The 27,249-nt window shown below is 44.6% G+C and overlaps 2 protein-coding genes and 1 long non-coding RNA gene across 4 annotated transcripts; 1 reads left to right on the top strand and 2 right to left on the bottom strand.

Moving 5' to 3' along the window:
- Window positions 1-3,712: 3,712 nt before the first annotated feature.
- On the bottom strand, window positions 3,713-11,090 carry Krt25 (keratin 25). 2 transcript variants are annotated; one of them, XM_032912516.1, is made up of 8 exons: window positions 10,674-11,090; window positions 10,179-10,261; window positions 9,092-9,248; window positions 6,090-6,251; window positions 5,880-6,005; window positions 5,103-5,320; window positions 4,228-4,295; window positions 3,713-3,895 (listed from the first exon to the last, which is right to left on the bottom strand). In XM_032912516.1, the coding sequence occupies exons 1-8, from the start codon at window positions 11,088-11,090 to the stop codon at window positions 3,786-3,788; spliced, it is 1,341 nt and encodes a 446-aa protein (XP_032768407.1). In that variant the 3' UTR covers window positions 3,713-3,785. The 2 variants fall into 2 exon arrangements, with proteins under 2 accessions (XP_032768407.1, XP_032768406.1); XM_032912515.1 differs by having other exon boundaries at window positions 5,880-6,251.
- Window positions 11,091-17,102: 6,012 nt separating this feature from the next.
- Window positions 17,103-27,130, bottom strand: LOC116910039 (keratin, type I cytoskeletal 26). Its single transcript, XM_032913827.1, has 8 exons — window positions 26,677-27,130; window positions 25,682-25,764; window positions 24,260-24,416; window positions 23,976-24,137; window positions 23,765-23,890; window positions 22,662-22,879; window positions 20,262-20,320; window positions 17,103-18,483 (listed from the first exon to the last, which is right to left on the bottom strand). The coding sequence occupies exons 1-8, from the start codon at window positions 27,106-27,108 to the stop codon at window positions 18,332-18,334; spliced, it is 1,389 nt and encodes a 462-aa protein (XP_032769718.1). The 5' UTR covers window positions 27,109-27,130; the 3' UTR covers window positions 17,103-18,331.
- On the top strand, window positions 23,828-27,249 carry LOC116910040. The gene is made up of 2 exons (XR_004389123.1): window positions 23,828-23,912; window positions 26,788-27,249. It is a non-coding gene; the product is annotated as an uncharacterized LOC116910040 (long non-coding RNA).

Below are 27,249 nucleotides of genomic sequence, written 5' to 3'. Positions count from 1 at the left end.
TTTGTGAAAGAAGCCAGATGTACTTTGTCAAGCATTTCAGTGTAAACACGTCTTAAGCCCAGCTGTGCTCACAGGTGTGAGCTAATTGTTATCAGGAAACTTTTCCCCTCAAGTTGCACTGTGCTTAAATAAATAGGGATAAAATAAATGACCTGGTGTCAAACTCTGGTGTCTGAACCGTGGACAGCTGACTAGGTTGGTCTGAACCAAGTTTTATTCTTGCTTCACCTGGATTGTTTCAATGGAGACTGTAAAGCCTGCAGGGACACTCCCTTCCCCACTCCCCTCACAACCTTCCATTTTACTTCCTTTGAGACAGGGTCTCTTGTTTTTCTGCTTTCTATGCTAAGCTAGCTGATCCATAACTTCCCATCTCCTCCCAGGACTATCAAGACAGCAAGTGGGTGCTTCCGTCTCGTGGTTCTGGAGATTTGAATTTACATCTTCACACTTGTGTGGCGAGCATTTTACCTCACTGAGCCATCTTGTCAGCCCCTTCTCCCTACTCGAATTTCAGCTTTCCAGGGCCGAGCTGTATGTTAGAGACTAAGGTGTGAAGTGATTAGTGGTAGAGGTTTTCCTTCAAGGCGAAGGGAGCGATCTGGAACTAGGTCATGAAGTTTTCACACGTGCCGTGAATGTATTCTGTGACGATGAAGTGTGCGTTTAAGTGAAGTTTCATGTTGCTTTTAAATTTTATTTTTGGAAAAATCTTATCATTTTACCTGTATGGATGTTTTTGCCTGAGTGCATGGTGTCCTCAGAGGCCAGAAGAGAGAGCTGGATTCCCTTGGACTAGAATTATAGGCAGTAGTGAGTTTCCAAGTAAGTACTGGGAATTGAACTCCAGTCCTCTGGAAGAGCAACCATTGTTCTTATCCACTGAGCCATCTTTCCACCAGAAAAACAGTTTTACTAACCAGTAAACATTTAAGCCACGATGTGACACACATCACACATGATCTACTGGGAGACTGCAAGCACAGAAATATATGCTACTCAAAATTATTTTAAATTATATTCTTTCCATGTTTATTTGTGGTGTGTGTGTGTGTGTGTGTGTGTGTGTGTGTGTGTGTGTGTGTGTATTCAGGTGCCACGGCAGACAAGTGGAGGTTTAAATTGTTTATCTCCTGCCATGTGGCTCTCAGGGATTGAACTTGGGTCGTTAGGCTTAGCGGCAAGCACCTTTGCTCACTGAACCATCTTGCTGGCCCTGAAGCGAGCAGCTAAAACCCATCACCCTATGTTCTCAAGATAAGTCATCACTAGTTGTTCAAGAAGACCTGAAAGATATTTAAGTTTTGTGTCACATGCAGTAGAAACCCGCTTGGAGGTATTAAGAATTCTTAGATTGTGTGTACACACATGTTCGAGGGAGAAATAAGTCCTATTTTGTAGTGCTTTCCAGTGCCTATGGTATAAATTCTTTTTTAGGGTTGACATCAAGCTAGACACGTTGGGAAGAGATATTTAGAAATCTCTCGGGAGATGGTAAAAGCATTTCAGCAGACCATTGTGTACGATTTATTTACATCTATTGAGATTTCCCTTTTTAGGCACACTGGTTAGTCACAATCAGTGTGTAGTTGTGTACAGTTTTACAGTTGGGAGCTTCAGCGTAGATAATGAAGGAGGGTTGACCGGTAGGCAGAGAAGAAGAGGGCATCGGATCCCATTACAGATGGTTGTGAGCCACCATGTGGTTGCTGGGAATTGAACTCAGGACCTCTGGAAGAGCAGCCACCTCTTAACTGCTGAGCCATCTCTCTGGCCCCCATGAAATATTTTTTGAAGTGGAATTTTCTGGGAGATTGCAATGTTTTTGATTCACATAACCTGTGATTCTGGCTTTAGTGGCCCGTAGCTAAGATTGTATCAGATAATTCCTGTGTTCTTAAAGGACGTCACCATCTTTTCTCTTTGATGTTTTCATACAGAGCCCCGAAAGGGAAAATCCCCAAATCGGTTAAAATGCAGATAACTTATCCACAGAGGGACAAGCACAGCTAACAGGCTACCTTTGATCCAAGGAAATCAAGTTTACAGTTCATCTAATAGGTATTCCCAACCTGTGGCCCACGGGCTACGTACGTCTGAGGATAGTCATAGCCGTGAGTGCAGCCCTGCACGTTTGTAGATGTCAAAACATTCAGTACTCCTGACTAACATACTTTCTTTTCTTCCTTTCTTTTTTTTTTTTTTTTGGTTTTTTTTTTTTTTTTTTTTTTTCCGGAGCTGGGGACCAACCAGGCCTTGTGCTTCCTAGGCAAGCGCTCTACCACTGAGCTAAATCCCCAACCCCTAACATACTTTCTTAATTGGAATGTATGAGAGCTCCCATCCACTCCTGAGGATTTTGAACAACTTTAATAATGAAACTCATTGAAATATACTCCCCCTCTACACACACGTACACACACTCATGCACGCACGCACATACAAGTTTTTAGCATGTTAGTGTTCCTTCTAGGTTCCACCAAGCATGCTTGGCTTGCTGTAAAAGGACTGTTTGGCCTCTCTTTGCTCTCTCTGACCCCTTTCTCCCCCTCTCTCCTCCCCCTTCCTTCTCTCTCAAGTGTTTCTGCCAGCCCTTCTCTCTCTCTCTCTCTCTCTCTCTCTCTCTCTCTCTCTCTCTCTCCTCTCTCTGTCCTCCTCTCTGTCCCTCTCTCTGCCTCTACTCCCCTTCTCAAACCTCCTTCCCATGCCCCTGAAAAAACTGGTGCCTTGGCATGGGCCTGCTGAGGTACCTGGTACTTTACAAAACATATCACAAGAACATGTATATACACATGTGTACACATATATGAACATACATGTACACATACATACACACACCTACACATGCACACACAGAACATGAAAATAGGAGGACTCATTGTGAAGAGGAAGGGGATCAGCAGGAGTTGGGGGACAAGAGTGTCCTGGGAGTGCATATGCTCGAAATACATCACATGCAAGCATGAAAACGTCATAGTGATGTATGTTATCATGTAATATTAATTTACACTGATAAGGAACAATGACAAAACCACAAGTTTATGGACATGATCTAGATTCTAAGCCAACTTTTGCTCTAATCTTTTTAATATTTGGAATATTGCTGTGACATTATATTCTTAAGGGGCAGTGATTTTGAAAATTAAATTGCTGTGAGTATTAAAATTGGAGTAAAGTCAGTAATTATTGGATGTCTACCTCACTTCATACAAGGCTTCGAGACAAACGCTTTCTTTGTTCCCAGTTGCGGATGAAGAATGTGCCGGGGATACATTTTACCAACGCTGGCAGGAAATAGGCTCCTTCTGTCAACCTGTCAGTGGAAATACTCTTTATTCTCTCTGACCTTGTCTAGAAATCCTTGTGAACACCTAAGGGGGACGACCTCTTAATTAGTGCGTAAACTTTTCACGAAAACCCAAAGTCGCTACGTGTTCATAGTCGGCAGCACAGCCACGGACCTTTCAAAGACAAGACAGCGCCAGCCACCAGAGGTAAGTTGCTCAAGGGAGGTTTATTGACTGGAAGGAACAGCTAACAGATGGCTGTAGGGTAATCAGGTGAGCCCTGGCGTTCATTTGCAAGCAACATCCCACCAGATGGATGGGGAGTCCTGCTGCTGCTGCTGTTGCTGGCTCAGAAGGAGAAAGGAACAGAAGACCACAGGACAGACATTTTTTTTTTTTTTTTTTTTTTTTTTCCATAGGCTTGCTCATTTCCCAGACGCATTTCACGCCTTGTCTTCTCTGAAGCTTTTTTTCTTCTTCGTTTGCTCATGATCTTTGCTAATTGCTTTGAGGTTTCTCTTCCAGGGAGTGGAGCCTAGTGGTTAGAATCTTGCTGCGTTGGTCCACCTCCTCTAGGACTTTCTTAACCACTATGGCTTTGGGGGAATCTGAAAATTGCAAGTTAAGGGAAGATTTTTAGCGAGCGAGAAGGAAATGAGTAAGAGGGTACAGAAAGGAATAGTAAGACGGTTTCCCCCACAAGCGTAGGTTAGAGTATGTAGAGGGCACAGATGTGATTTATCTTTGGTGAATTTTGATAACCTGGTTGGGCCAAATCACGGTGACTTTTGACGTTATTGAAAATAAGCACACACGTCTGAACTCAGACATGTAGCGTGCCACGGTATCCACTCTAAGTCTTACTGTAGCATAAAAACAACGGCCTGTGTGCTGGAAGTGAGGGGGGGCTGACAGAAGTATGGGATTTCCCTTTCATTACCTTTGATTTGGTTTCCCGCGTTTCCAGAGCCGTAATCTTTAGACTTGTAACTCGCAGACTTACAGGCCCTGTGGAGACACCAGAAGAGTAAGGGGGGAAGGAAGCCCGTCTGTTGGAGATCCAGCATTAGGCTTTCTCTTGCTCTTTGGAGAACAGGGTCAGTGGGTCACAGCTGAAAACACTCTAACATTAAGAAGCAGCAGTTTAATCTCCATTCCTTGCTGTGTTGGGTTTGGCTAAGTGCTGCTGATTTGTTTCTTGGCAATGGAATGCGGTGCTTAACACTCAGCAGCCAAGGTAACAGAAACAGTGGCGTTTGTTCCTGGTCACTGATGGTCACAGTCTGGTCCCTGATCTAGTAGATAAGGGCATTTCGGGGTAGTCATTCCTTAGCATCGGTGAGGAAAGGTGCTGTGGTTGTAATGGCTTTAGAGGCAAAGACTGTTCAAATATCATCATTGCTAGGGTTGCATATTGTTTACATAAAACCTATACGCATTCTCCTATACCTCGAATCTCCGGGTCACTTACAGTGCCGACTGGAATGCAAAGGGTGTGCAAGTAGTTGCTGTCCTTTAAGAGGGAGATCAAGGGGTTGGGGATTTAGCTCAGTGGTAGAGCGCTTGCCTAGCAAGCTCAAGGCCCTGGGTTCGGTCCCCAGCTCCAAAAAAAAAAAAGATTAAAAAAAAAAAAAAAAAAAAGAAAGAAAGAAAAAAGAGGGAGATCAAGAGGAAGCCTGCGTGCGCACGTCCAGCACCAATGCCGTTTTCTTCGAGATAGTTTTCTGCTGCGGGTGTTGGAATCCACTCTTGTGGAAGAGGCAGGCGCAGAGGAGGGAACGCAAACACATTTGCCACATAAACCCCTTCACCTACCCCTCGTCTCCTCCTATGAGGAGGCAGTAGGTCTCGATCTCCTTCTCCAGGTGGGCCTTGACATTCAGCAGCTGCTCATATTCCAGCTTCTGGCCCTCGGTCTCCGTCCTCACCTGGTGCAGCTGCTCCTCCAGGGCGCTGATCTGAGCCTGGATCTGAGCCAGCTGCGTGCAGTAGTTGCCCTCGGTCTCGGTCAGGGAGCACTCCAGAGAGTGTTTCTGTCAGGAAGAACAGAGAGTGGGTAAGAGGATGCACAGCCCGTTCAGCGAGTCGTCCCTAGCTACCGTAGTGGCCCCTGCCTTTAAAGCCCAGAGCTTGGAAGGCAGAGGCAGGTAGATCTCTGTGAGTTCCAGGACAACCTGGTGTTCCAGGCCTGTCAGAGCCACATATGAAATCCTATCGCAAAACCAAAACCAAAACCGGATAAACAAACAACAAACAAACAAAAACAAGCCAAGGACTGGAGTGATGGCTCGGCGGTTTAGAGCACTGATTGCTCTTCCAGAGGTCCTGAGTTGAATTCCCAGCAACCACAGGGTGGCTCACAACCATCTGTAATGTGATCTGATGCTCTCTTCTGGTGTGTGTGAAGACAGCGACAGTGTACTCACATACATGAAATAAATAAATAGATAGATAAATAATTCTTTAAAAACCAAACCAAAACAGAACGAAAGTATATGTGGGTGTCTTTTCAGCAGCAACTGGGTGGGGCTTTTAACCAGTAGGTGGAAATTGAAAACAAACTCAGGGAGCTGTGGGAGATTCCTTCCATACCGTGGCCAGGAGAGACTGTAGTTCAATCTCCAAGGTTTGGAGCGTACGTTTCATTTCCGTCAGCTCATTCCTGGCTGAGGTGGTGGCGCCCACATCCTCGGTGATCTGCTGCTGCAGCGAAGCGCTCTGAAGTGATATCCAAGAGGGGCAGAGTTTAGTTTGGGGAACAGCACAAAACACAGAGGGGCAGCATTGTCCGGCGAGAGTTACCTTCTCTTGGAACCAGGCCTCGGCGTCCCTGCGGTTCTGCTCAGCCAGGGCCTCGTACTCGGCTCGCATGTTGTTCAGCAGGACGGTGAGGTCCACGCCCGGGGCTGCGTTCATCTCCACATTCACGTTACCTCCGGCCGCGCACTGCAGAGCCTGCATTTCCTGGAGGCAGAGGGATGTTGAGCTCAAGTCAAGCGGGACTTTCAGGGAGTCTAGAAGCTTAGCTTTCGACAGAGCCCTGCTTTCCCTCCTTGGCTCTGCAGTGACCATCTCTCCACATTTTGTATCGCCCATTCATTTGACTTGCCTCTCGAGGCCAATGACCTCGTCAAGTGTCCCGCTTCGTTCTGAAAGAATCTTCAAGGTTTTTATTATTGTGAGTCAAACCCTGTTCCTGAGGCTGCAAGTCCTGTTTAGCTCTGAGACACAGAGTAAGCCTTCATTCCTTCACAAGTACAAGTCTTTAAACCTTTTAAAAGGATAGCCCTCTGGCTCTTACTGGATTGCTTAAATATGCTTTCAGTCGGTCTTCTTCGGTCAGATAGAGAGCACCTTGATGCTTTCTCAACTCAGGGACTCCCTGAAAACGCACAGCCTCGGCATAACCAAAAGGTTGTGTTCAGATAATCTGAGACAGTTGAAATGATATAAATAGATAAATAAATAAATTGTGTGTGTGTGTGTGTGTGTGTGTGTGTGTGTGTGCGTGTGCGTGCGCTCACGAGCGCTCAGGAACGTGTGCATCCAGTTGATCGTTAAGTTTACACAATCATTATAAAGCACCCCTTTGGACTTTAGTGTGATTTCTGGTTCTGGCCAGTTGTAATTGTGCTAATTTGGGAAAGTTATGATTTATCTGAAGCTTGAAGCTCCTTGGAAAAATCCCTCTCTGGGTGGTACTAAGAGAAGTATTATTAATAATCCTGTGACCTTCCAGTATTGTTTGCCACGTGAATGCTGGCTATGGTGACTCCTGTCATCTGGAGGGCGGGGATCTGTTCTGCCATCAAAGACTCCGCAGTATTCTGTCTGCGTGGCGTGCTGTTGGCGAGCAGTTCTAAGTGTCTCTGTGGACGCAGCTGTCCCTGCCAGGCTGGTGTGAACCCACACAGTGTAGGTTGGCTGTCTGCTGTAGAGACCTTCCCTCTCCTCTCCACCCCTGAATCAGGGGGGGCTGGCTTTCCTTCACGATGCCAACCCCCAGGTCCTTCTATAATGTCTTTCCTGGTAGATGCTCTACCTTTGTTTCTCAGTGTGGCTTTAAAGGCCACAGGATTTAGTGAAAACTTTGCCAGTTCAACAACAACAACAACAACAAAAAAACAAACAAACAAACAAACAAACAAAAAACCAAAACAATAAAACCAAAGGAAAATCTGTGGGCCATCCATAAGCAAAGCATTTAAAAAAAAAACAATTGCTCCTAATTCATCAACAATTCCCTGAGTAACTACCATGGATCATAACCACATGCGAATGCAGAGAGCCAAATAAATGCTATAATTCAGGTCGGTTAATTTACAAATTAGCCTCATGACTAACCATGAGCGTGTTAGCCTTTGCTCCTGATTTAAGCTTTTGTGTTAACTATGGGTCTTCAACCACTAAAAAAAAAAAAAAAAAAAAAAAAAAAAAAAAAAGATTTAAAACATTACCCCCTCCCCCATATTTTAGTACAGGAAATAGGGACTGTAAGAACAATGGCTTCGTGGTCAAGTGAGCACTTCGAAGGATGCTATGTGCCTGGAAGTGTAAGTTCTAGTATAACAGTTCAATGGTAGTTTCACCTTTATCACCGTGTCTATTAGGAATATTTTAGGGACTGAAGAGATGGCTCAGTGGTTAAGCTCACTGGCTGTTTTTCCAGCAGCCACATGGTGGCGCATGACCATTTATTTACAATGGGATCTGATGCCCTCTGGTGCCATGAAGGCACACATGCAAACAGAGCACTCATACGCGTACATACATAGATCTTGAAAAGCAAAACACAGGAATAATTATGGCAGAAGGTGTAGAGAGATCAGAAGAACCAGAGGGGGTTGGGGATTTAGCTCAGTGGTAGAGCGCTTGCCTAGCAAGCGCAAGGCCTTGGGTTCAGTCCCCAGCTCCGAAAAATAGAAAAGAAAAAAAAAAATAAAATAAAAAAAATAAAAATAAAAAAGAAGAACCAGAGGCAGTTCATGATGTCAAGGTAGGAATAGTTTCTGGATCCCATAGGGAGGTTGTCACAGAGTTAGTGACAGCGTTCACGAGACTCATACAAGCTCAAGCCAGACAAAATCCAAGCATGGTGCTTGAGTTGGGCACAAAATCCTACTCGTACCGAGGATCTACTGACATTTGACAGCAGCAGGGAGAGGGAGAGTCAGTTTTCGCCAGCAATGTGACCCCTGGCAGTGACTACACTCCTGGCTGCATTTCCAAGAGTAAATTACACTTGATGGACTCCATGTGAATAGGGGAGAAGAAAACTCAAAGTTGGATAGGTGGGGAGGTGAAGACAGAGAGGATGGAGACAGGAGGGGGTGGGGGAGGAAGGGTGGATGTGGCCAACATATATTGAGTTCTCAAAGAATCAAGGCTAATATTATTAAAAAAGAATGTCTTACTATTAAAACTGAATACCCCGATGTATGAGGTTAATACGTGCTGCTGTTATGTAGAAATTTAGACTCGGTTTCTCAGGACGGCCTTTAAAGCACATTCATTTCATCTAATTGGGTATAATTGTCTAAGTGGTCTGCTTAATTTAGTGATAATGACAGCCAGCCACTGATCTTAGAAGCCCGATCGTTCTGGAAAGAGTGATTCCCGCTCCCCCCCCAGCCGTGGGAAAATGGGCAGAAGGAGAAGGGCAGATAACACAGGTAGCTCATCACCTGCAAAGGCAAGCTGGCCTCCGGTGGGGTGAGCCTGAGTCTTTAGACCGATTTCTGGTTTATGAGGGGAGGTGTGGTGCTGTGTGCCGGGAGGCTGACAGCCAGCCGGTCCTCTCTTACCTCTTTGTGGTTCTTCTTGAGGTAAGTCAGTTCCTCACTCAGGGTTTCGTACTGAATCTCCAGGTCAGTGCGGCATAGAGTGATTTCATCCAGAACCCTGCGCAGCCCGTTCACGTCAGCCTCTACGCTCTGGTGGAGGGCCAGCTCGTTTTCGTACCTTCAAAAGCATCAGGGATGTTTCCAGGGTGTCACATGGTTGGAGACAGGCACCAATCATGGGTATACTCGGGACTTCTGAAGTGGCAAACCCGGCCACTTTCATGACTTCTTTGAAGTAGATTACACGCTTAATGTTTTTTTTTTGTTGTTGTTTTTTTCGGAGCTGGAGACTGAACCCAGGGCCTTGCGCTTGCTAGGCAAGTGCTCTACCACTGAGCTAAATCCCCAACCCACGCTTAACGTTTTTTAAAACATGTGAGAGGCATTTGACAAAAAACAAAGAAGCAGATTACCGGGCCCCAGTTTTATAAATAATCACTAAAACTAGCCGATGTATAGAAAAGTGAAAGAATTCTCTCTCTCTGTCTCTGTCTCTGTCTCTGTCTCTCTGTCTCTGTCTGTCTCTCTGTCTCTGTCTCTCTGTCTCTGTCTGTCTCTCTGTCTCTGTGTCTGCTCTGTCTCTCTGTCTCTGTCTCTGTCTCTCTCTCTCTAAAAGAATCTAAGATGTGTATTGATCATACACACCTCTAGCGCTCTAGCTCGCCATCGACTCCCACTCCCCTTGGATAACCCTCAACATGGCCCCTCCCATATTTCCGTTTTTTTTTTTTTTTTTTTGTGACTTAGCCCACAATCAGCGCTGCCTGCTGGGATCTTGACTGATCTTATTGGCTTGACTTTTTTCAGATAACCCTAATAGTGAGCGCATGAATGGGTGGCTGAGTCTGCTGTGTCCAGAGTCTTACTCCTCCCATCCTCTCGTTCCAACAATCTTTTCACCCCTCTCTATTCATCCTGCATACTTTAAATCTGAACGCTTTCCAACACTGGCATAAGACTGACTAGAACTCAATGGAGAGATTAAAAAAAACCCTGAATTAAGACCGAGTGGATAGCCATGGATTCTTTTCACTCTGGGACGACTTACTTGAGTCTGAAGTCATCAGCCGTGAGCCTGGCATTGTCAATCTGCAGAACGGCGTTGGCATTGCTGGTGGTGGAAGTGATGATCTGGAAACCAGGAGTTTGACTTTTTACAAAGGCTACTTATCACAATAATTTTTAAAAACGTAAAGGTTTTCTTAATTTTAGAAAATGCTAATGATAAAAATTAACTAGGGGTTGGGGATTTAGCTCAGTGGTAAAGTGCTTGCCTAGGAAGCGCAAAACCCTGGGTTTGGACCCTAGATCCGAAAAAAAGAAAAAAAAAAAAAAATTAACTAGGCTATCAGTCAAGGGTATTTTTTAATGTGGAGTTAAACACTTGAATCTACTTCATGATTATTTCCAATGCTAAAGTGAAATGCGCTTAAAAATAATAACCACTAATAATCATGTAGCATGCTTTTTTTTTTCCTTCAGTAAAAAGGACGTTTAGATAGTAAATTACATAGGTGTGATGTGCAAAAATACAATTTCTTACCTGGTTTTTAAGATCATCAATGATGGGGAAGTATCTACTGTAGTCATGATCGAGACCGCGGCACGACCCAGGTCCAAATTTTTCATACCAGCCCTTGATCTTCTGCTCCAGGTCAGCGTTGGCCTCCTGAAGTGCTTGTACATTATCCAGGTAGGAGGCCAGGCGGTCATTGAGGTTCTGCATGGTCACCTTCTCATTGCCAGAGAGGAGGCCCCCCTCATTCACAGTGAAGCCAGCACAGGAGTTGGCCACCCCCGTGTTTCCTCCTGTGGAGCTGCCCCCAAAGGCGCAGGAGAAGCCACTTCCAATGCCTGCTACGCCACAAGCATTTGCAGCACCAAAGCTGGCGCCCCTGAGCGATCCTGTGCTGGGACGAGCATAGGACCTCTTGGATCCACTGGAAAGGCGAAGAGACATGATTTCAGGGCAAGCGTGTCGCAGGACTGTGTCCTTGAAAGTCAGAATAGAGTGCCTTCTGCCCCCGATGGTTTTGTTTGCCTTTTTATAGACAATTCTCCAGGGTGTTCTATGAAATTCTGCCTACATAGGGTAAAGCCCGGCTTGCCAGCCTCAGCAAGTTAGCGTAATTGGATGATTTTTTCTAATTAGTAACTAACATCGTTGGGCTCGTTTCTGTAGAAGGGCAGTTGCCCCTAGGTTAGTGTTTATCTGAGAAATGGATCCGGGTGGAGCAATGGCAGGCTCATTATTACAATTTAAAATTACCAGTGAGTCATAGGTTACTTCCAGCCGAGGCTGATAACGCTTGTGGCTCGATCTCAGAGCAGGGATTTGGTATCAGGGGTTTGGGGGTTATTACGCCAAGGCAGGTTTTGAAGGTTTTGGGACTTTGATGTTTCCATTCTTCTTACGTTGGTCCGGAAGAGCAACAGCTACACCTTTCCTTCCCACTTGGTCCTTCAGTCACTAGGCTGGGGTTGATTCTGAATTCCTCGTCACCATTCCCGATGGGAAATTAGCTTCCATTCCGCTGACACCTGCAACATACTTTGTTGACACTTATGAGAGAGCATAGTTGTTCTCTCCTCTCATCCATTGGTAATTAGGAACACGCCCCTAATTGCTGGTATGTTTTGTGGGAGTTTGGAAGGACATCACCGTATTTCCTGACCTCACAGAATTTGAAGCCAACTTGGGAGGAGCAATTTCATCTTTCTTTGTGTGGTTTATTTAGCTCAGTTGAAAATCATGGAAAGGTAATGAACTATTCTCTGAGTGTGGGTTCCTATATATTTATTGAAAACCCTTAATATGTAAAGCCCACATTTAAATGACAGATTGAAATTACACACACACACACACACACACACACACACACACACTCACTATGGCGTTTCATTACGCACACACAATGGAATGAGCAAGTCCAGCTAATTAACACACACTTCTCTCACATATTTCTGTGGTGAGAACATTTACATTGCACTCAGCAGTTTTCAAGCAAAACATGCGTTGTCATTAATGTAGTCACCCAATTGTATAATGCATCTCCTGAACTCCTTTCTCCTAACTGAATTTTTTTGCCCCTCGACCAACATTTTCCCTTGTACTGCCGTGAGATTAGTGAGGTCGAATTCCTTTGTATAGGTTTGTTGACAGTTTCCTTAAAGGAATGCCTTTTAAATCAGATTGCTTTTTTGTTATTAAGTTCTTCATATATTTCAGGTACTAAATTTTTATATATTTATAATTTACATATGACATTTATAATCTGTACATTTGTATATACATATATTTATATGTTATTTCACATATATGACACTAATATTTATATATTTTGGATACTAAACAATCTTACTAGATATTGCCTTCACAGTATTTTCTCATAGTGTGTGGAGTAGTTCTTTACTCTGTTCTTTTGTTCTGAGGAAGATTTTTAGTGTTTTGTAGTTCTGTGTTTCTAATTTTGCATTTGTTGACTGTATTTTTAGCTTAGCTTCCTCCCCCCCACTGCCCCCCAATGTTCCACATTTTCAGAAGACTTAAATTTGACTCCCAGCATCCACATGAGGCAACTCACAACTGCCTTTACCTCCAGCTCCAGGGGATCTGATGCCCTCTTCCAGCCTCACAGGCAGTGCACAAATATGGGGCACATACGTATACAGATATGCACACATATGTAATTAAAGTAAATCAGAAAAAAGGTTTTTCCAGACATGTCAGGAAGTTTTTTCTTATGATTTGTCCAGTAATCATATTTTCCAAGCCATAGTTTTAAGCATTAAATTTATTTAATTAATTAATTTATTTATTTATTTTACATAGGATTAGGCAAGGACCTGAAACCTTCATTTCTTCTCCAGTTTTCGGCGCATTATCCGTTGAAGAGACTGCCCCTCATGTATTCTTGGAATCTTAAAGTAAATTGATTGTGAATGCCTGGGGATTATTCCTGGGCCCTTCATTTTCATCTGTGAGGTTATGGGTGTGCTTCTGTGTTGGAACACAATGTTTTACATTCCTGACATTGGTAATAGGTTCTGGGGTCAAAGCAAGTGATGTCTTTAACTTCACTCTTTTTCTTCCTTCTAACTGTTCACAACTGCGGGCCCATTTGAAGCTCACTGAACATCTTCCACGAGCTTTTTTTTTTTTTTTTTTTTTAAGGAATTATTTATTTATTTTATGTCTATAAGTACACTGTAGCTGTCTTCACACACACCAGAAGAGAGCATCGGATCCCATTACAGATGGTTGTGAGCCATGTGCTTGCTGGGAATTGAACTCAGGACCTCTGGAAGAGCAGTCAGTGCTCTTAACTGCTGAGCCATCTCTCTAGCCTGAAGCTTGTTTTTTTATCTCTGTGTTTTAAAAAGAGATTTCACAGAATCTGTATATTTTGACAATTTCAATTCTTTTAAATCTACAATCAGGAGATGTATTTCCACTGAGTTTTGTCTTTTGAAATGTTCTAAAATATTTTCATCTATCCTTTTCAGAATTTCACACGATGTATTTTGATATTTACCCTTCAATCCCTCCAAGATTCACCCACTTCCTCCTTTCCCAATTTTGTATTCTTTTTCAAAAGTAACCCTTGGCTCCAATTTGTGGGGCTCACATACTCCTGTGTGTGGGGCCAGGAGCATGTCTATTAAGAGACTGCTCATCGTCTACACCTACCGGGGGCCACACCCTTAACACTAATCCTCCCTCCCCTTGTAGCCATCAAGGGTCTGGAATAGCTCCTCATTTAGGGAGCTATCAGTGGAAAGATCCTCCACCTCCTGCATCAAGTTACACTTTTTCCTTGGGAACTTTTGTGCTGTGGTAAAGGGATAGCTTTCTTCTGTGATACTTTGTTACTGCTGATTTTCATATGTCAATATTGTTTTTTACACCATTCCTGAATTCACTTATTAGTTCTATGAATGTTTGATCAGGCATTATACATATTTTTTTTTCTTTTCTTTTTTTCAGAGCTGGGGACCGAACCCAGGACCTTGCGCTTGCTGGGCAAGCGCTCTACCACTGAGCTAAATCCCCAACCCTGGCATTATACATATTTACTTATATCTTTTTTTTTAAAAAAGAAGATTTATTCATTTAACGTATGTGAGTACACTGTCACTGTGTTCAGACACACCAGAAGAGGGCATCAGATCCCATTACAGAGGTTGTGAGCCACCATGTGGTTGCTGGGATTTGAACTCAGGACCTCTGGAAGAACAGTCAATGCTCTTAACCACTGAGCCATCTCTCCAGTCCCTCTCTACTTATATCTTTTAAAAAAAGTTGCTATCGTTATCACTATTGTGTGTGTACACGTGTATTTGTTATATTTACGATGTGCATGCATTCCACAGCACATGGAGCCTGAGGGATGACTCTAGGGAGTTACTTCTCTCCCCCTAAGCTAATGTGGTGTCTAGGGATTGTGCTCAGGTCCTTAGGCTCGTGTGACAAGTGCTTTATCCATTGGGCTATCTTGCCAAGTACCTCTACATTAGTTTTTGAGATAGGGCCACTCACGGAAACTGAAGTTCACCATTTTATCTAGCTCGTCTGGTCAGCAAACCCCTAGGATCCTCCTTTGTACCCCCAGCACTGGGGTCATGGACTTGTTGCCAAGTCTGACTTTCCAGTGGGAGTTGGGAATCCAAACTTCGGTCTTCATGTTTGCACAGCAAAAAAATCCCCCCATTGAGCCATCTCCCTAACGCTATTTAGGATTTAAAACAGAACAGCAGTGATGGGCTAGAGCAATGGCTGACTTAGTGTTACGAGCACGCACCTCTCCATTCCCAGCACTCACAATGGGTGTTTCACAGTGTTCACAGCTAGGCAAGATGACTGATCATTATTGTTGTTGTTATTATTAATTATTATTATTATTTTGTCTCAGAAGGCTGCAAAACATCTTCCAGCGCTATGAGAGCCGACCAGGAGGGAGGGAGCTTCCTGGGAAATCCCTGCTGTGATTTCTCCATGTCATATAGTCAATGCCTGTTTATGTCGTTTGTCATATAGTCAGAATGTCATCAGCAATAGGCTCTTGTTGCCCAGGGGAACCAAGAGCAATGGCAATAGTCTGTAGTTTTGGGAGGGGATCTCCAGGATACCCTTGACCAATAACTTGAGGGGTGATACACACACACACACACACACACACACACACGTACACACACGCACACACGTGTGTAAAGGCAGTACGTTTCCATGTGGCCTTTCAAACACCCTTAGTGTTAGTTATTCCTCCCTTCACCCTCTCCTCTGCTCTCCTCTCCCAGCCCTCCCCCCACCTAAGCCTCCATCTCCATTACTCCTTTATATACAACCCACCTTTCATTTATCCTCAAATTGTTTCCCCAACCCCTCAAATTGTTTTTTTAATTTAATCTTCTCTTCTCTTTTTTCTTCCTCTTCCACCTCCTCTTCATCCTCCCCTACCTTCCTTCCTTCTCTGTTGAGAGCCAGGCTGACCTAAAGGTTTCTCAGAGCCCCGATGGAAGCATGAAGGGAACGTTCATTCTGTGTCCTTGCCCAGGAGCAGATGTGGGCGAGGCCAGTCTGGGATTGAAGCTAGGGCCTAGAAAGGGTTAAAGTTTCTGTCCCTGGAACTTGGCTATTCCCACTGAAGAAAGTGGAGTTACCAGTCCTCAGGCTGCTGTGTGTTTGGTCTATAATGCTGTTTCGAAAACCCCGTGTTCTTTTTGTGCATCGTTACTTCATTAGCCTCATACTGGCTTTGTCCCATTGTATGTTATTTTCTACTGACTCTAATTCCCCCCATGGGAATAGCACACAAGGTGCTGTACTCCTTAATAAGCTTGCTTCGCATAAGACATAGCAAACCTCCCAGTTCTAAACTTATCTGTTTCCTTGTCTTCTCATCCCCTGGTCCTCAGGGCTTGTCACTGAAGAATGACATGTCGGTCCTGGTCACTCCTCCTTTTCCCCTTCCTTATTCTTTTCCTTGGACAAGGTTTCGTATATTAGGCCAGCCTAGAATTGGCTGCGAGTGCAAGCTGTCTTCACACTTTGGACTCTCTCGCCTTGCTTTAATGAGTGTGGGGATTAAAGGCGTGCGCAGCCAGACCCATGTTCCAGCCCCCTCCCAATTTCATCCCCCCAACCAGTTGAATCGAATTTGTGCTTCTCATATGCATATGGGCATGGAGATGATCTACTTGACAGGGGTCATATCTTCTCCCACTCCTGGAAGCCATCAACTGTCAGTATTGCCTCAGCTAAGGTTGGGGGGTGGGCCTTGTGAACCCCTCCCTGTTTCATTCATGTTTGATGACTGGCTTGATGTTGTGTTCATCTTGTGTGGGCAACTACAGCTGCTGTGAGTTCATGGGTGCAGTGGTCCTGCCTGTTTCAGTCTGGTCCTCTATGGCTTTTGGCTCTTAGAGTCTTTCCCCATCTTCTGAGATGGTCCCTGAACCTTGGATCCGGGCATGTGATATAGATGGTCCATATATGACTGAGCCCTGCAGGACGTTATTCTCTGTGCTTTGATGAGTTGTGAGTTTCTCTGTTAAGGGTTGTTCACTGCGTAGTGTCAGGCATGGTCTTGTGCACAGAGGCTGTCAGTAAGACCTCCTGCTTGAGTTCTAGGTTTGCTTAGTCATCACTGTGGGGTTGGAGGGGAAAGACACATGCATTCCAAAGTCGAAGGAGACCTCACCAGGCTCAGAAACTTTCCCTGATCATCCATCTAAGCATCACAAGTGTGAATGATCTATGGATACAGTAACTTCTACACCCATAGAAGACCGAATAGGATGTTTACACAGTAAACTGGGGTTTGGGACCCAAGGTTAGGACTAGTGTCCTTTCTGTTGTTATTGAGGTAAATGGGACATCGGGGTGAAGCACGGTGTTTTCTTATTACATCCTTGGCATAGTCATGTGGGGGTCAGCCGTGGAAACCAAAAAGAAGCAGATACTTAAAACTAATTCATTAGCAACAGAAGAGCTCTTTATGAAGTGGCCAAAGGTTCACAAAATAAAATCAGGAGCTACTGAGGTTGCCCCATTTCTAGGAAAGGCTTACCAAAGCACTGGGCTGGGTAGACAGATAGGAACTTCATGGGGACACGGGAAGAAAAGGATGAGAAACATTATGCCTTTCATCTCAGAGGCTGACCTGACTCTTCTCCCAAGAAAGGCCAGAAACATCGGAAATCCCATCGGAAATGCGGATGCAGCCCAAATGGCCTGAGACAAAGTACACAACAGATACACAACAAAGTACACAACTGACACTGTACACAACAGACACAGTATACAACTGACACTGTACACAACAGACACAATATACAACTGACATTGTCCAAAACTGACACTGTATACAACAGATACAGTACACAACAGACACAATACACAACTGACATTGTCCAAAACTGACACTGTATACAACAGATACAGTACACAACAGACACAATACACAACTGACACTGTACACAACAGACACAATACACAACTGACACAGTACACAACTGACACAGTACATAAAAGACATACTACACAACTGACACTGTACACAACGGACATTGTGCACATCCTTCTCGAGAGACACCCGTCAAGCTAAATCGTACTTCCTCATGACCAGCATGTGTATCACCCTGAGTTTCTAGCACTCCTTTCTCGCTCTACAGCACAACAACACCTCCATCAATCTATCTTACAACCTGGTTTACTGAAGGAAATTAGTTTTAAGTTTAAACCTTCTCAGCCGCACCCTTCGAGCAATGTTAAAGAAGAGGGCTGATTCCTGTAACCTTTAGAGATATGACCTGAGAGGTACCAAAGTTCTATATATACCTTTGCTAAAGACACTTAAGCGTGACTTTCTGGGGAGAAGCCCACACTGATGCTTGGGTCTATCTCACCCCTGTCCCGGACACCTCTCTATCGACTGCCATGCTTTAGATCTAAGTGAAAAATGGCCTTTTAGTAAATCTCCAATTCTGCTTCACATTGTCTGTCCATGAAATTCTTTTCTCTGTCAAAGCCAAGGGTCCTAGTGCCTCTGTCTGTGTTGCCCACAACCGCGTGAGAAGAGGAAGAAGAAAAGGAAACTTGAGTCTAGTCGTTTGGCTCATAGGAACAGGCATGGATGATTTTTCTTGAGCAGAGGGATTTCGCAGAGGCAGCGTCTTGTCTGATGAACGATCTTGCTGGCCTCATGGGGCTTTGGAAGGCAGCCGCTGCTCCATGGTGATATTGCTGATCTTAGAGGATTTTTCTTCCACGGAGTGCACCCGCAGTGAAAGGAGGTTGCCAAGCTGATCTAGCTCTTCAGCCACTGTTCTGGCAAACGTTTCTTCTGCTGAGTCTAAAATGAAGTTAGGGAAAGTTCAGTGGTCAGTCTTAACAGGGGAGAGGCACCTAGCCATGGCAGGTATGTATTTAAAGTGTTTCTTTTGGGAGTTTGAAGAAAATTGAGATACAATGCTATGTTTGGGGTCGGTTCTTAACAAGAGCCAGGCCTGATTGAATGTTCTCTCTCTCTCTCTCTCTCTCTCTCTCTCTCTCTCTCTCTCTCTCTCTCTCTCTCTCTCCCCCCCCTCCCCCTCCTCTCCTCCCTCTCAAACTCCCTCTCCTCCTCTCCCTCTCTGACCCCCTCTCTCTGTGTATTTGTGTGTGTGTCTGTCTGTCTGTGTGCAAAGGGTGTTTGAAAGCACAAATGAAATATGTATTTTCAAGCTCCAGACCAGCGAGAGACTCTAGGCATCAGGTAAATGTAGGTCTGAAATAGTCAATGCCTTCTCCCTTCCTCCCTTCCTCCCTTCCTCCCTTCCTCCCTTCTATCCCTCCTTCTTCCACTATTCCTTTCCCCCTTTCTCCCTGCCCCCTCTTCCTTTTAGAACTGGAGGTTGAACCCAGATACTCAAAAATATACTAGACCGGGATTCTTGTCTCTCACTTATATCTATCCCTGGTTTCGTTCTTTATTTTGAGAGAAGAGTTTCATTAAATCACTCAAACTGGTTTTCAACTCGCTTTGTGACCCAGACGAGTCCAGAATCTACAAACCTCCAGCTACAGTCTCCCAAGTCCTCAGGATCATAGGCCTGAATCACCGGGCCAGAACTGTTGCCTTCTTTAAATACCAGCTTCTTTTATTTTAGTGACTTAAAATTTTAGCACTTTTAAATAAGCAGTAAAACTTAAAAACAATGCATTCTAAGCAATAAAGATGCTTGAGGATTTGTCCTTCACGACAAATTAAATTTTATAATTTAAACACATCTGTTCTACAGGGATGTGAGATATAAATACTAAGAATCTCCAGGTGATTAGTATAGTGGTGCACATCTGTAATCCTCACGTGTGATAGGCCAAGGCAAAAAGACTGAGTTCCAGGCCAGTTTGAGCTACCTAGCAAAACTCTAGTTAAAAATCAATCAATCAATCAATCAGTCAGTCAGTCAAGTCACAGTGACCTCGCTGGTCCACTCACTAGATCTAAACTTAAAACAATTTTTTTAGTTAACACATAGGATGGTGGGTTAATAAAACTGAAAGGGGGGTTGGGGATTTAGCTCAGGGCGCATTGCCAGGCTGCAAGGGAGGTTAGGTCCCCAGCTCAAAAAAAAAAAAAAAATAAAACTGAAAGGGGGGTTGGGATTTAGGTCAGTGGTAGAGCGCTTGCCTAGCAAGCTAAGGCCCTGGGTTAGGTCCCCAGCTCGAAAAAAAAAAAAGAAAAAAAAAAAAAAGCTGAAAGGTTTAACAGGATCATTCAGGCTGGGGATGCAGCTCGGTAACTGACGTTCCTGCTGCGGGAGTGTTAGGAACCCAGTCTAATCCCGGGCGTGCACATACAAAAGCCAGGCACAGTAGGGCACACTTGCGATCCCAGCACTGGAGAAGCTGAGACAGGAGGATCCTTGGGCATTCACTGGCCAGCCAGCCTGGCCAGATTGACAAGTTCCAGACCAGCGAGAGATTGTCTCAAAAGAACAAAGTGGAGAGCATTTGAGAAAGGCACCCAAGGTTGATCTTTGCCCTACCCATCCATGCACAGCAGGCACACACGTGCTAGGATGCATACATGTGCACATGCACATGCACACACACACAATATTACACCAAGTAAAATCTCTTCCGTACCATTGACTTCGCTTGTAGGCTTGCGATCCTTTGGTTTGTAACCTGTGGATTCACTTTTTCTGTGAAGAGAGGAGTAGGTTATTATATTTTCCTTTCAATTGGAAGCACATAAATGATTGTGAGTTGGAAATTATAGGATTTCTTTTTTTAAAATTATTTTTAGTTTTGTTTATGTACGTGTGTGTGCATCCACATAGATGCAGTTGCCAGGCGAATCCAGAAGAGGGCATTAGTTCCCCTGGATCTGGAGTTACAGTTGGTTGTGATTTATCTGACATGGGTGTTGGGAATTGAACTGGTTTTAACTGCTGAGCCACCTCTCTCCATCCCCAGAAATAATAATTTCAGTAAGTTTTAAATTGTTTTATTTTAAATGGATGTTAATAAGCTTTTGGTGACTTCGGCACAGTGAGAAGAGATTAAAGGGATGTTTATGGCTGGATATTGTCTCTTCTATCTAGCAGCAAGGGCATCTGTCCCAAGCTTGTGTTCTGACTTTTCATTCAACGGTTCAATGCCTCCTCTAAGAGGTAGATTGGGTGCTGTAGAGAAATAAAGACCTAAGAAGCACAGTAGTTTATAGTGTTAGAAAGACAACATTCACGTAAATCATTATGCTTAACAGTGCCTAAAAGGTACTATATGTTAAGAGAAGAATGAATGGTCTCCAGATACCAAGGAGGGGGCCATCACTGCTGGCTTCTCTTAGAATAGTCTGCAAGGCAGCTGTGTCCACCACCATACTGCCAACGCCTACTGGGCTGCCCTGTCCAGGCTTGCTATGAGGGTTTGTGCCTTGTTTTATTGTGTCTTGTTATGCTGTATTTGGTGGATGTCCCTGGGAAACAGAGGAGGAGCGGATCTATGAGAGAGGGGAGATGTGGAGGGTAGGGTGGGGACTGGGAGGAGTGGAAGGAGGGGGAACTGTAGTGGGATGTATTGAAGACAAAATACCACCACCACCACAACCACCACCATCACCACCACCACCACCACCACCACCATCACCAGTCTGCTGAGGGCTCCCCCTGGCCTCAGAGACTGCAGAAGGCAACTATTAACACATGGTATGAACATGGGCCAGTGTTTAGTAACTGATGGCCTGGTTTAGTGTCAGCCTCTCTCAAGGTGTTTTGTCTGCATAGGGAGGTGCTGTGACTGAGAACAGAGTATGGTTTTACTGTGTTTACAACTTTAACAAAAAGGTAACTGTGGTCCAAAGAGGGTTAATTACATGTTCAAATTCACTTGGAACATGACTCACAACCGAGACTGCAATTCTGGGGCTTTTGGGATCTTGGCTAACAAACTCTGATAGTTTCTCTCTATAACATCTTCTCAGGAGATGGCTATGTTCACTGCTGTACCACCAATGCGGTGGGATTTTTTTTAAAGAGTTATTTATTTATGTATATGAGCACTCTATTTGCATGTATGCCTGCTTCAGACAGAAGAGGATGTCAGATCCCATTACAGATGGTTGTGAGCCACCATGTGGTTGCTGGGAATTGAACTCAGGACCTCTGGATGAGCAGCCAGTGCTCTCAACCACTGAGCCATCTCTCCAGCCCCCAGTGAGATATTCTTAATCCTCATTCTGAGCTTGGACAGAGGGTATAGGTGGGGTAACTACTGAAGTGATAAAACAAGTTAGTTTTTAAGAAATGTATTTAAACATAAACATAAAAGAAAGCAAACTTTTCCTTGGACCAGATACTGGGATGACCAAGTATTTTGTTTTTAATTGTTCTTTATATAAATTATGCATGCAGATGTTTTCCATACTTAGATCTTTGATTTCTAGGATGTATGTGTGGTCCATGCCCATAATCCCAGTACTTAGGAGACTGAGATAGGAAAATCACAGAGTTAAGGGTTTAGACTACATAATGAGATACTGTCTCAGAAATCATCATCACCATCACCCCCCCCCACCACCACCACCATCACCACTACCATCATTACCACCACCATCATCATCACTATCACCACCACCGTCATCATCACCATCACCACTATCATTATCACCAGCACCATCATCATCACCACCCTCACCACCACCATCATCATCATCACCATCATCATCATTATTAGCAACAACACCACAACACTTAAGCCAAAAGAAACCTGAGTTTTGGATTTTAATTTTCTGTCTGTTTTAATTTCATTGTAGGCAATAATGACATAGTTGAATATATATATATGGATATATATGGTTTTTATGAAGTTATAGGATTTACTGTGTATGCTATGTATTGCAAGTTAAATTGAAGATATACTAAATATGCCGTAACCTACTGTAGCAAGCACATACTATATTACATAACATGTAACAAATGTATAATAACACATAGAAACCCAGCTCCCGTGCAGTTAGTTGTGTCAGACATTGGTACTCACTGTTCCTCTCGGTCTAGTAGGTTGCAGTATGTATCAATTTCCTTCTCCAAACACGTTTTGATGCCGAGCAGCTGCTCGTGCTCCAGTTTCTGGCTCTCGGTCTCCGTTCGGATCTGCTGCAGCTGCTCCTCCCGCAGCCCAATCTGCTCCTGGATCTGCTGGAGTTGCGCATAGTAATTCCCTTCGGTCTCGGCCAATGAACTTTCGTAGGATTGTTTCTGAAGAAAAAGCAGAGTGAGGCTTGAATGAGGCAAGAGAGGGCCACGTGTCCATGCTGAAACATTCTTGAGGTGGAATCGGGTGTTAGCTCGAGGTGTGCCTATTCTCAGTTAAAAAATCAGAACGGGTGGGGTTCACCGAGAAAAGCATGTCAAGGTTTGGGAATGCCATGTCAGAAGTAGTGCGTATGGACGGAATTTCTGATAGTTAATATAACATATGGTGGTTGTTTAATTATGTAGACTAATATTTAATGTTGTAAATATTCATCTTGTAGGGACTGGAGAGACAGCTCCACAGTTAAGAACAGTTACTGCTCTAGCAGAGGACCTGGGCTGGGAGCTTCCTGGTGCCTCTCCAGAGACTGTAATTCTAGCTCCAGGGGATTTAACGTCCATTTCTGAGCCTTACAGTCACCAGATGCATACATGATGCACACATATACATGCAGACAAAACTCTCATAGACGTAATATATCATTTACTTGCCTATGCAAATGCAATGTTAGGTGTTATGCGTGGTTTGAGTATTTCCACTCGAGGATTTATGTATGAGGGGCTTGGTCCCAGTGCTGTGACATTAAGATAAGTGACAGTAAGAGGTGGGGCTCTAGTTGGACACTAGTTAGCTCTCCAGAGAGGGTTATTTTAGAACAGTTGAGCGTGGACACTCCCTGTGCTCTAGCTTCTGGTCTCACGATGCTCAGATTTCTGCCACGATGCCACTTGCTATGATGTGGTGTAGCCAGAGAGGGCTCTTAGCACCGTTGGGGCTGCACTACTTGGGTGAGTAAATAAACCCCCTTTCTTTACAAAACATCCTGAGTGAGGTGTTTTACTGCAAAGTGCGCAGGCGCGCACCCCTTCAGTTCCGTTCTCACGTACCATAGCCGTGATGGATTGAAGTTCTATCTCCAGAGTCTGCAGATTGCGTTTCAGTTCCATCAGCTCGTTTCTGGCCGCCGTGATCGCTCCTGCATCGTCTGAAATCTGTTGCTGCAGCGATGCACTCTGAAGAGGAATAGTCAGAAGGGTTAGTAGCCCGCTTGATTGTTTGCCAAACGAGCCCCTCTCCTGTCACCTGCCGCAGGCGTACCTTCTCTTTAAAACTGGCCTCTGCATCTTTCCGGTTCTGCTCAGCCAAATCTTCATATTCGGCCCTCATGTTGTTCAACATGGCGGTTAGATCCAGGCCGGGGGCCGCGTTCATCTCCACATTGATGTTCCCCCCTGATGCATTTTGCAGAACTCCCATTTCCTGGAAAAGGGTAAACATTAATACCCAGGGGGAGGTTTTTGATCGATATTCACATCCTGGATATGATGGCGAATGATTAGAGGACTTGAAGAGGGAAATCGGTGTGCAAGGCTCTTCCTTACCTCCTCATGGTTCTTTTGGAGGTACGTCAGCTCCTCGCTCAGAGCCTCACGTTGTATTTCTAAGTCGGTTGTGGACAGCGTCAGCTCGTCCAACACTCTGCGAAGACCGTTGGTGTCCGCCTCAACACTCTGGTGCAGGGCCAGTTCATTTTCATACCTTAAAGGGTGTGAAGGTGTTTTAGGGTTGGGATTACCAGCAGGTACAACTTATAAAGGCACTTTGGGTACCAAGGGCATATTCTGGTTCTGCATGTATTTCTGAGGCTTCTTGCAATGGCAAATTATTATTTTTTTTTCTTTCTATTTTTCGGAGCTGAGGATCGAACCCAGGGCCTTGCGCTTTCTAGGCAAGCGCTCTACCACTGAGCTAAATCCCCAACCCCACAATGGCAAATTATTAAAATAGTTTGAGATATCTATTAGCTTATAGGTACATCCCCTCCCCCCCACCGTATGTGTTTGCATGGGCATGTGTATGTGGAGGTGAGAGGTCAATGTTGGGTATCTTTCTCAATATCTCTCTCCCTTCTTTTCTGAGACAGGGTCTCTCGATGAAGCTGGAGCTCACCAGTTTGTCTAGACTTGCTAGCTAGCAAGCCTCTCCTGTCTCCCTTCAGCCCTGGTTTTTTTGATACAGGGTCTCTCTGTGTATCTCTCTGACTCTCTGGCAACTCAGTATGTAGAAGAGGCTGGCCTTGAACTTACAGATACCTGCCTACCTCTGCCTCTGGAATGCTAGGATTAAAGGCACAGACCACCACTGCCTGGCCCTGTCTCCATCTCACCAGCACTGGATTTACATGTGTGTTCGGGTCCCTTCTTTTTATGTGGATGCTGGGGGTCTGAACTTAGGTAGATCCTCATGTTCTTGTGACAAACCCTTTTGTGACATCCCAGACCTTATAAGTACATTATTTTAGAGGTGTCATTTCTTTATAGTTGATCTTTGCCATCTAATAGCATGTCAGAATAATATAGTGTCAGATTTATAAAAATTTATGATAGATCTTTTTATAAGGATGTATTAATTTTTACTTCTTTCTTGATCTAGAATAGAATGGCTTCATTATACTAGTTTAGTTTGGAGGGCTGGAGAGATGGCTCAGTGGTTAAGAGCACAGACTGCTTTTTTCAGAGGACCCACTTTTGCTCCCAGCACCCACATGGTGGCTCACAACTGTCTGTAACTCCGGTTTTAGTGTACCCGATGCTCCCTTCTGACCTCCAAAGGTACCAGGCACACAAGTCCTGCCCAGACACATATACAGGTAGAACACTCAAGTACATAAACTAAAACACACACACACACACACACACACACACACACACACACAATAGGTTTTTAAAAGCAAAAGATACATTCTCTAGTGCAGCTGTGGTCTTACAGTCACTGTTAATGATAATCCGTCCACTTTCACCTACTTCATCTTGAAGTCATCCGCCGTGAGTCTGGCGTTGTCATTTTGAAGGACAAGGTTGGCATTGCAGGTGGTCATAGACAGGATCTGAACGGGACAAATGGACAAACGTCAAAGGACATTCCAGCGTCAGTGGGAACCGGTCTCAGGCATTTGCATCTTGTTTGGATATTCAAGGAAACTTGGTTTTGGGGTATAACTCAGCCGTAGAGCTCTTGCTTAGCATATTAGAGGAGAGCAACCAACCAGCCACCAACACTGCCACCAACGAAAGCCCAGCCATTCTTTTATTCAGATAATAAATAGGCCCACTGAAAACCCCACTGTTATTCACCAAAAAGTTTGAGTTAAAGGTCAAAACAAAATAAGTCGTGCACCATCTTTGTGGTGCTGGACATTGAACCTAGAAGCCAGGCACACGCTGGGCAAGCACTCTGCTAACGAACCACGCCCCTAGCTCCCATTTTAATTTTTTTCTTTTGAAACAGGATCTTATTAAATTACCAAGTCCGCCCTCGAACTTGTGATTCCCCCGTGCTCCAGCCTCTGGAGTGGCTGGGATTACAGGGCTGTATATACAATCAATTATGTTGATTCCGAAGCTATTTCTCTTCCACTATTGATTCTACATTTTTTTTATTTGTCAGGTGCCACCCTCAACTTTGGGAACAGAGAGTGAGCAAATTCCACATCCCATAAACTTGCTAAGTACATTTGAAACGAATTAATTAACTAATTAAGCATATTCATGGTACTGGAGATTGAACTCAGAGTCACAGGCATGCTGGGAAAAATTCTATTATATTCCTAGCTTTTTTTTAAAAAAATTGAGATAGGGTCTCTAGGCTCCCGGGCCCTCTCAGCCTTGTGATCCTCCTGTCTCAGCCTCTGCAGTCGCTGGGATGTCTGATGTGAGCCACCACACCTTACGGCTGATTAGCTTTTAGTTAAGCCCGCCCCCATGCCTCTAGCCACAGTATGGGACTCTGCATTTCTTACCTGTCGTTTCAAATCCTCAATGACTGGGAAATACCGGCTGCAGTCATGGTCCAGTCTACGGCCCTTGCCAGGCCCGCACTTCTCATACCAGCCTTCAATCTTTTTCTCCAGGTCCGTGTTGGCCTCCTCCAGGGAGCTCACGTGGTTCAGGTACAATGCCAGACGGTCATTGAGGTTCTGCATGGCCACCTTCTCGTTCCCAGAGAAGAGTCCTGGCTCGTTGTTAATGAAGCCAACGCTATTTCCCCGACTCGACCCCTCATTGCCAAAGCTTCCTCCAGAAGAGATCCCCGCAAGGGTGCAAGAAAAGCTGCTTTCTGCTCCCGGCCCAACACACACATTCCCGGCCACAAAGCCTGCCCCTCCCCTGGACAGCCTGACAGACCCAGCTCGAGAACAGACCCTGGATCCCCCTGAAAATCGAAAAGACATGGCGACAGCACAGCACGGCAGCCTTTCCCCAGACAGGCGCAAAGTCGAAGTTTATCCTCCATGGGCCGACAGCTCCACTGGCTTTTATAGGACTCAATCTTAGCCATGCCGATCTGTAATAAAACGTTATTCATATCCTAA

The sequence above is a fragment of the Rattus rattus genome, chromosome 9 (genome assembly GCF_011064425.1).
Source record: "Rattus rattus isolate New Zealand chromosome 9, Rrattus_CSIRO_v1, whole genome shotgun sequence".
Lineage (NCBI taxonomy): Eukaryota > Metazoa > Chordata > Mammalia > Rodentia > Muridae > Rattus > Rattus rattus.
Note: the sequence above shows the minus strand (reverse complement) of the source record. Positions and strands in the feature narration are given on the sequence as shown.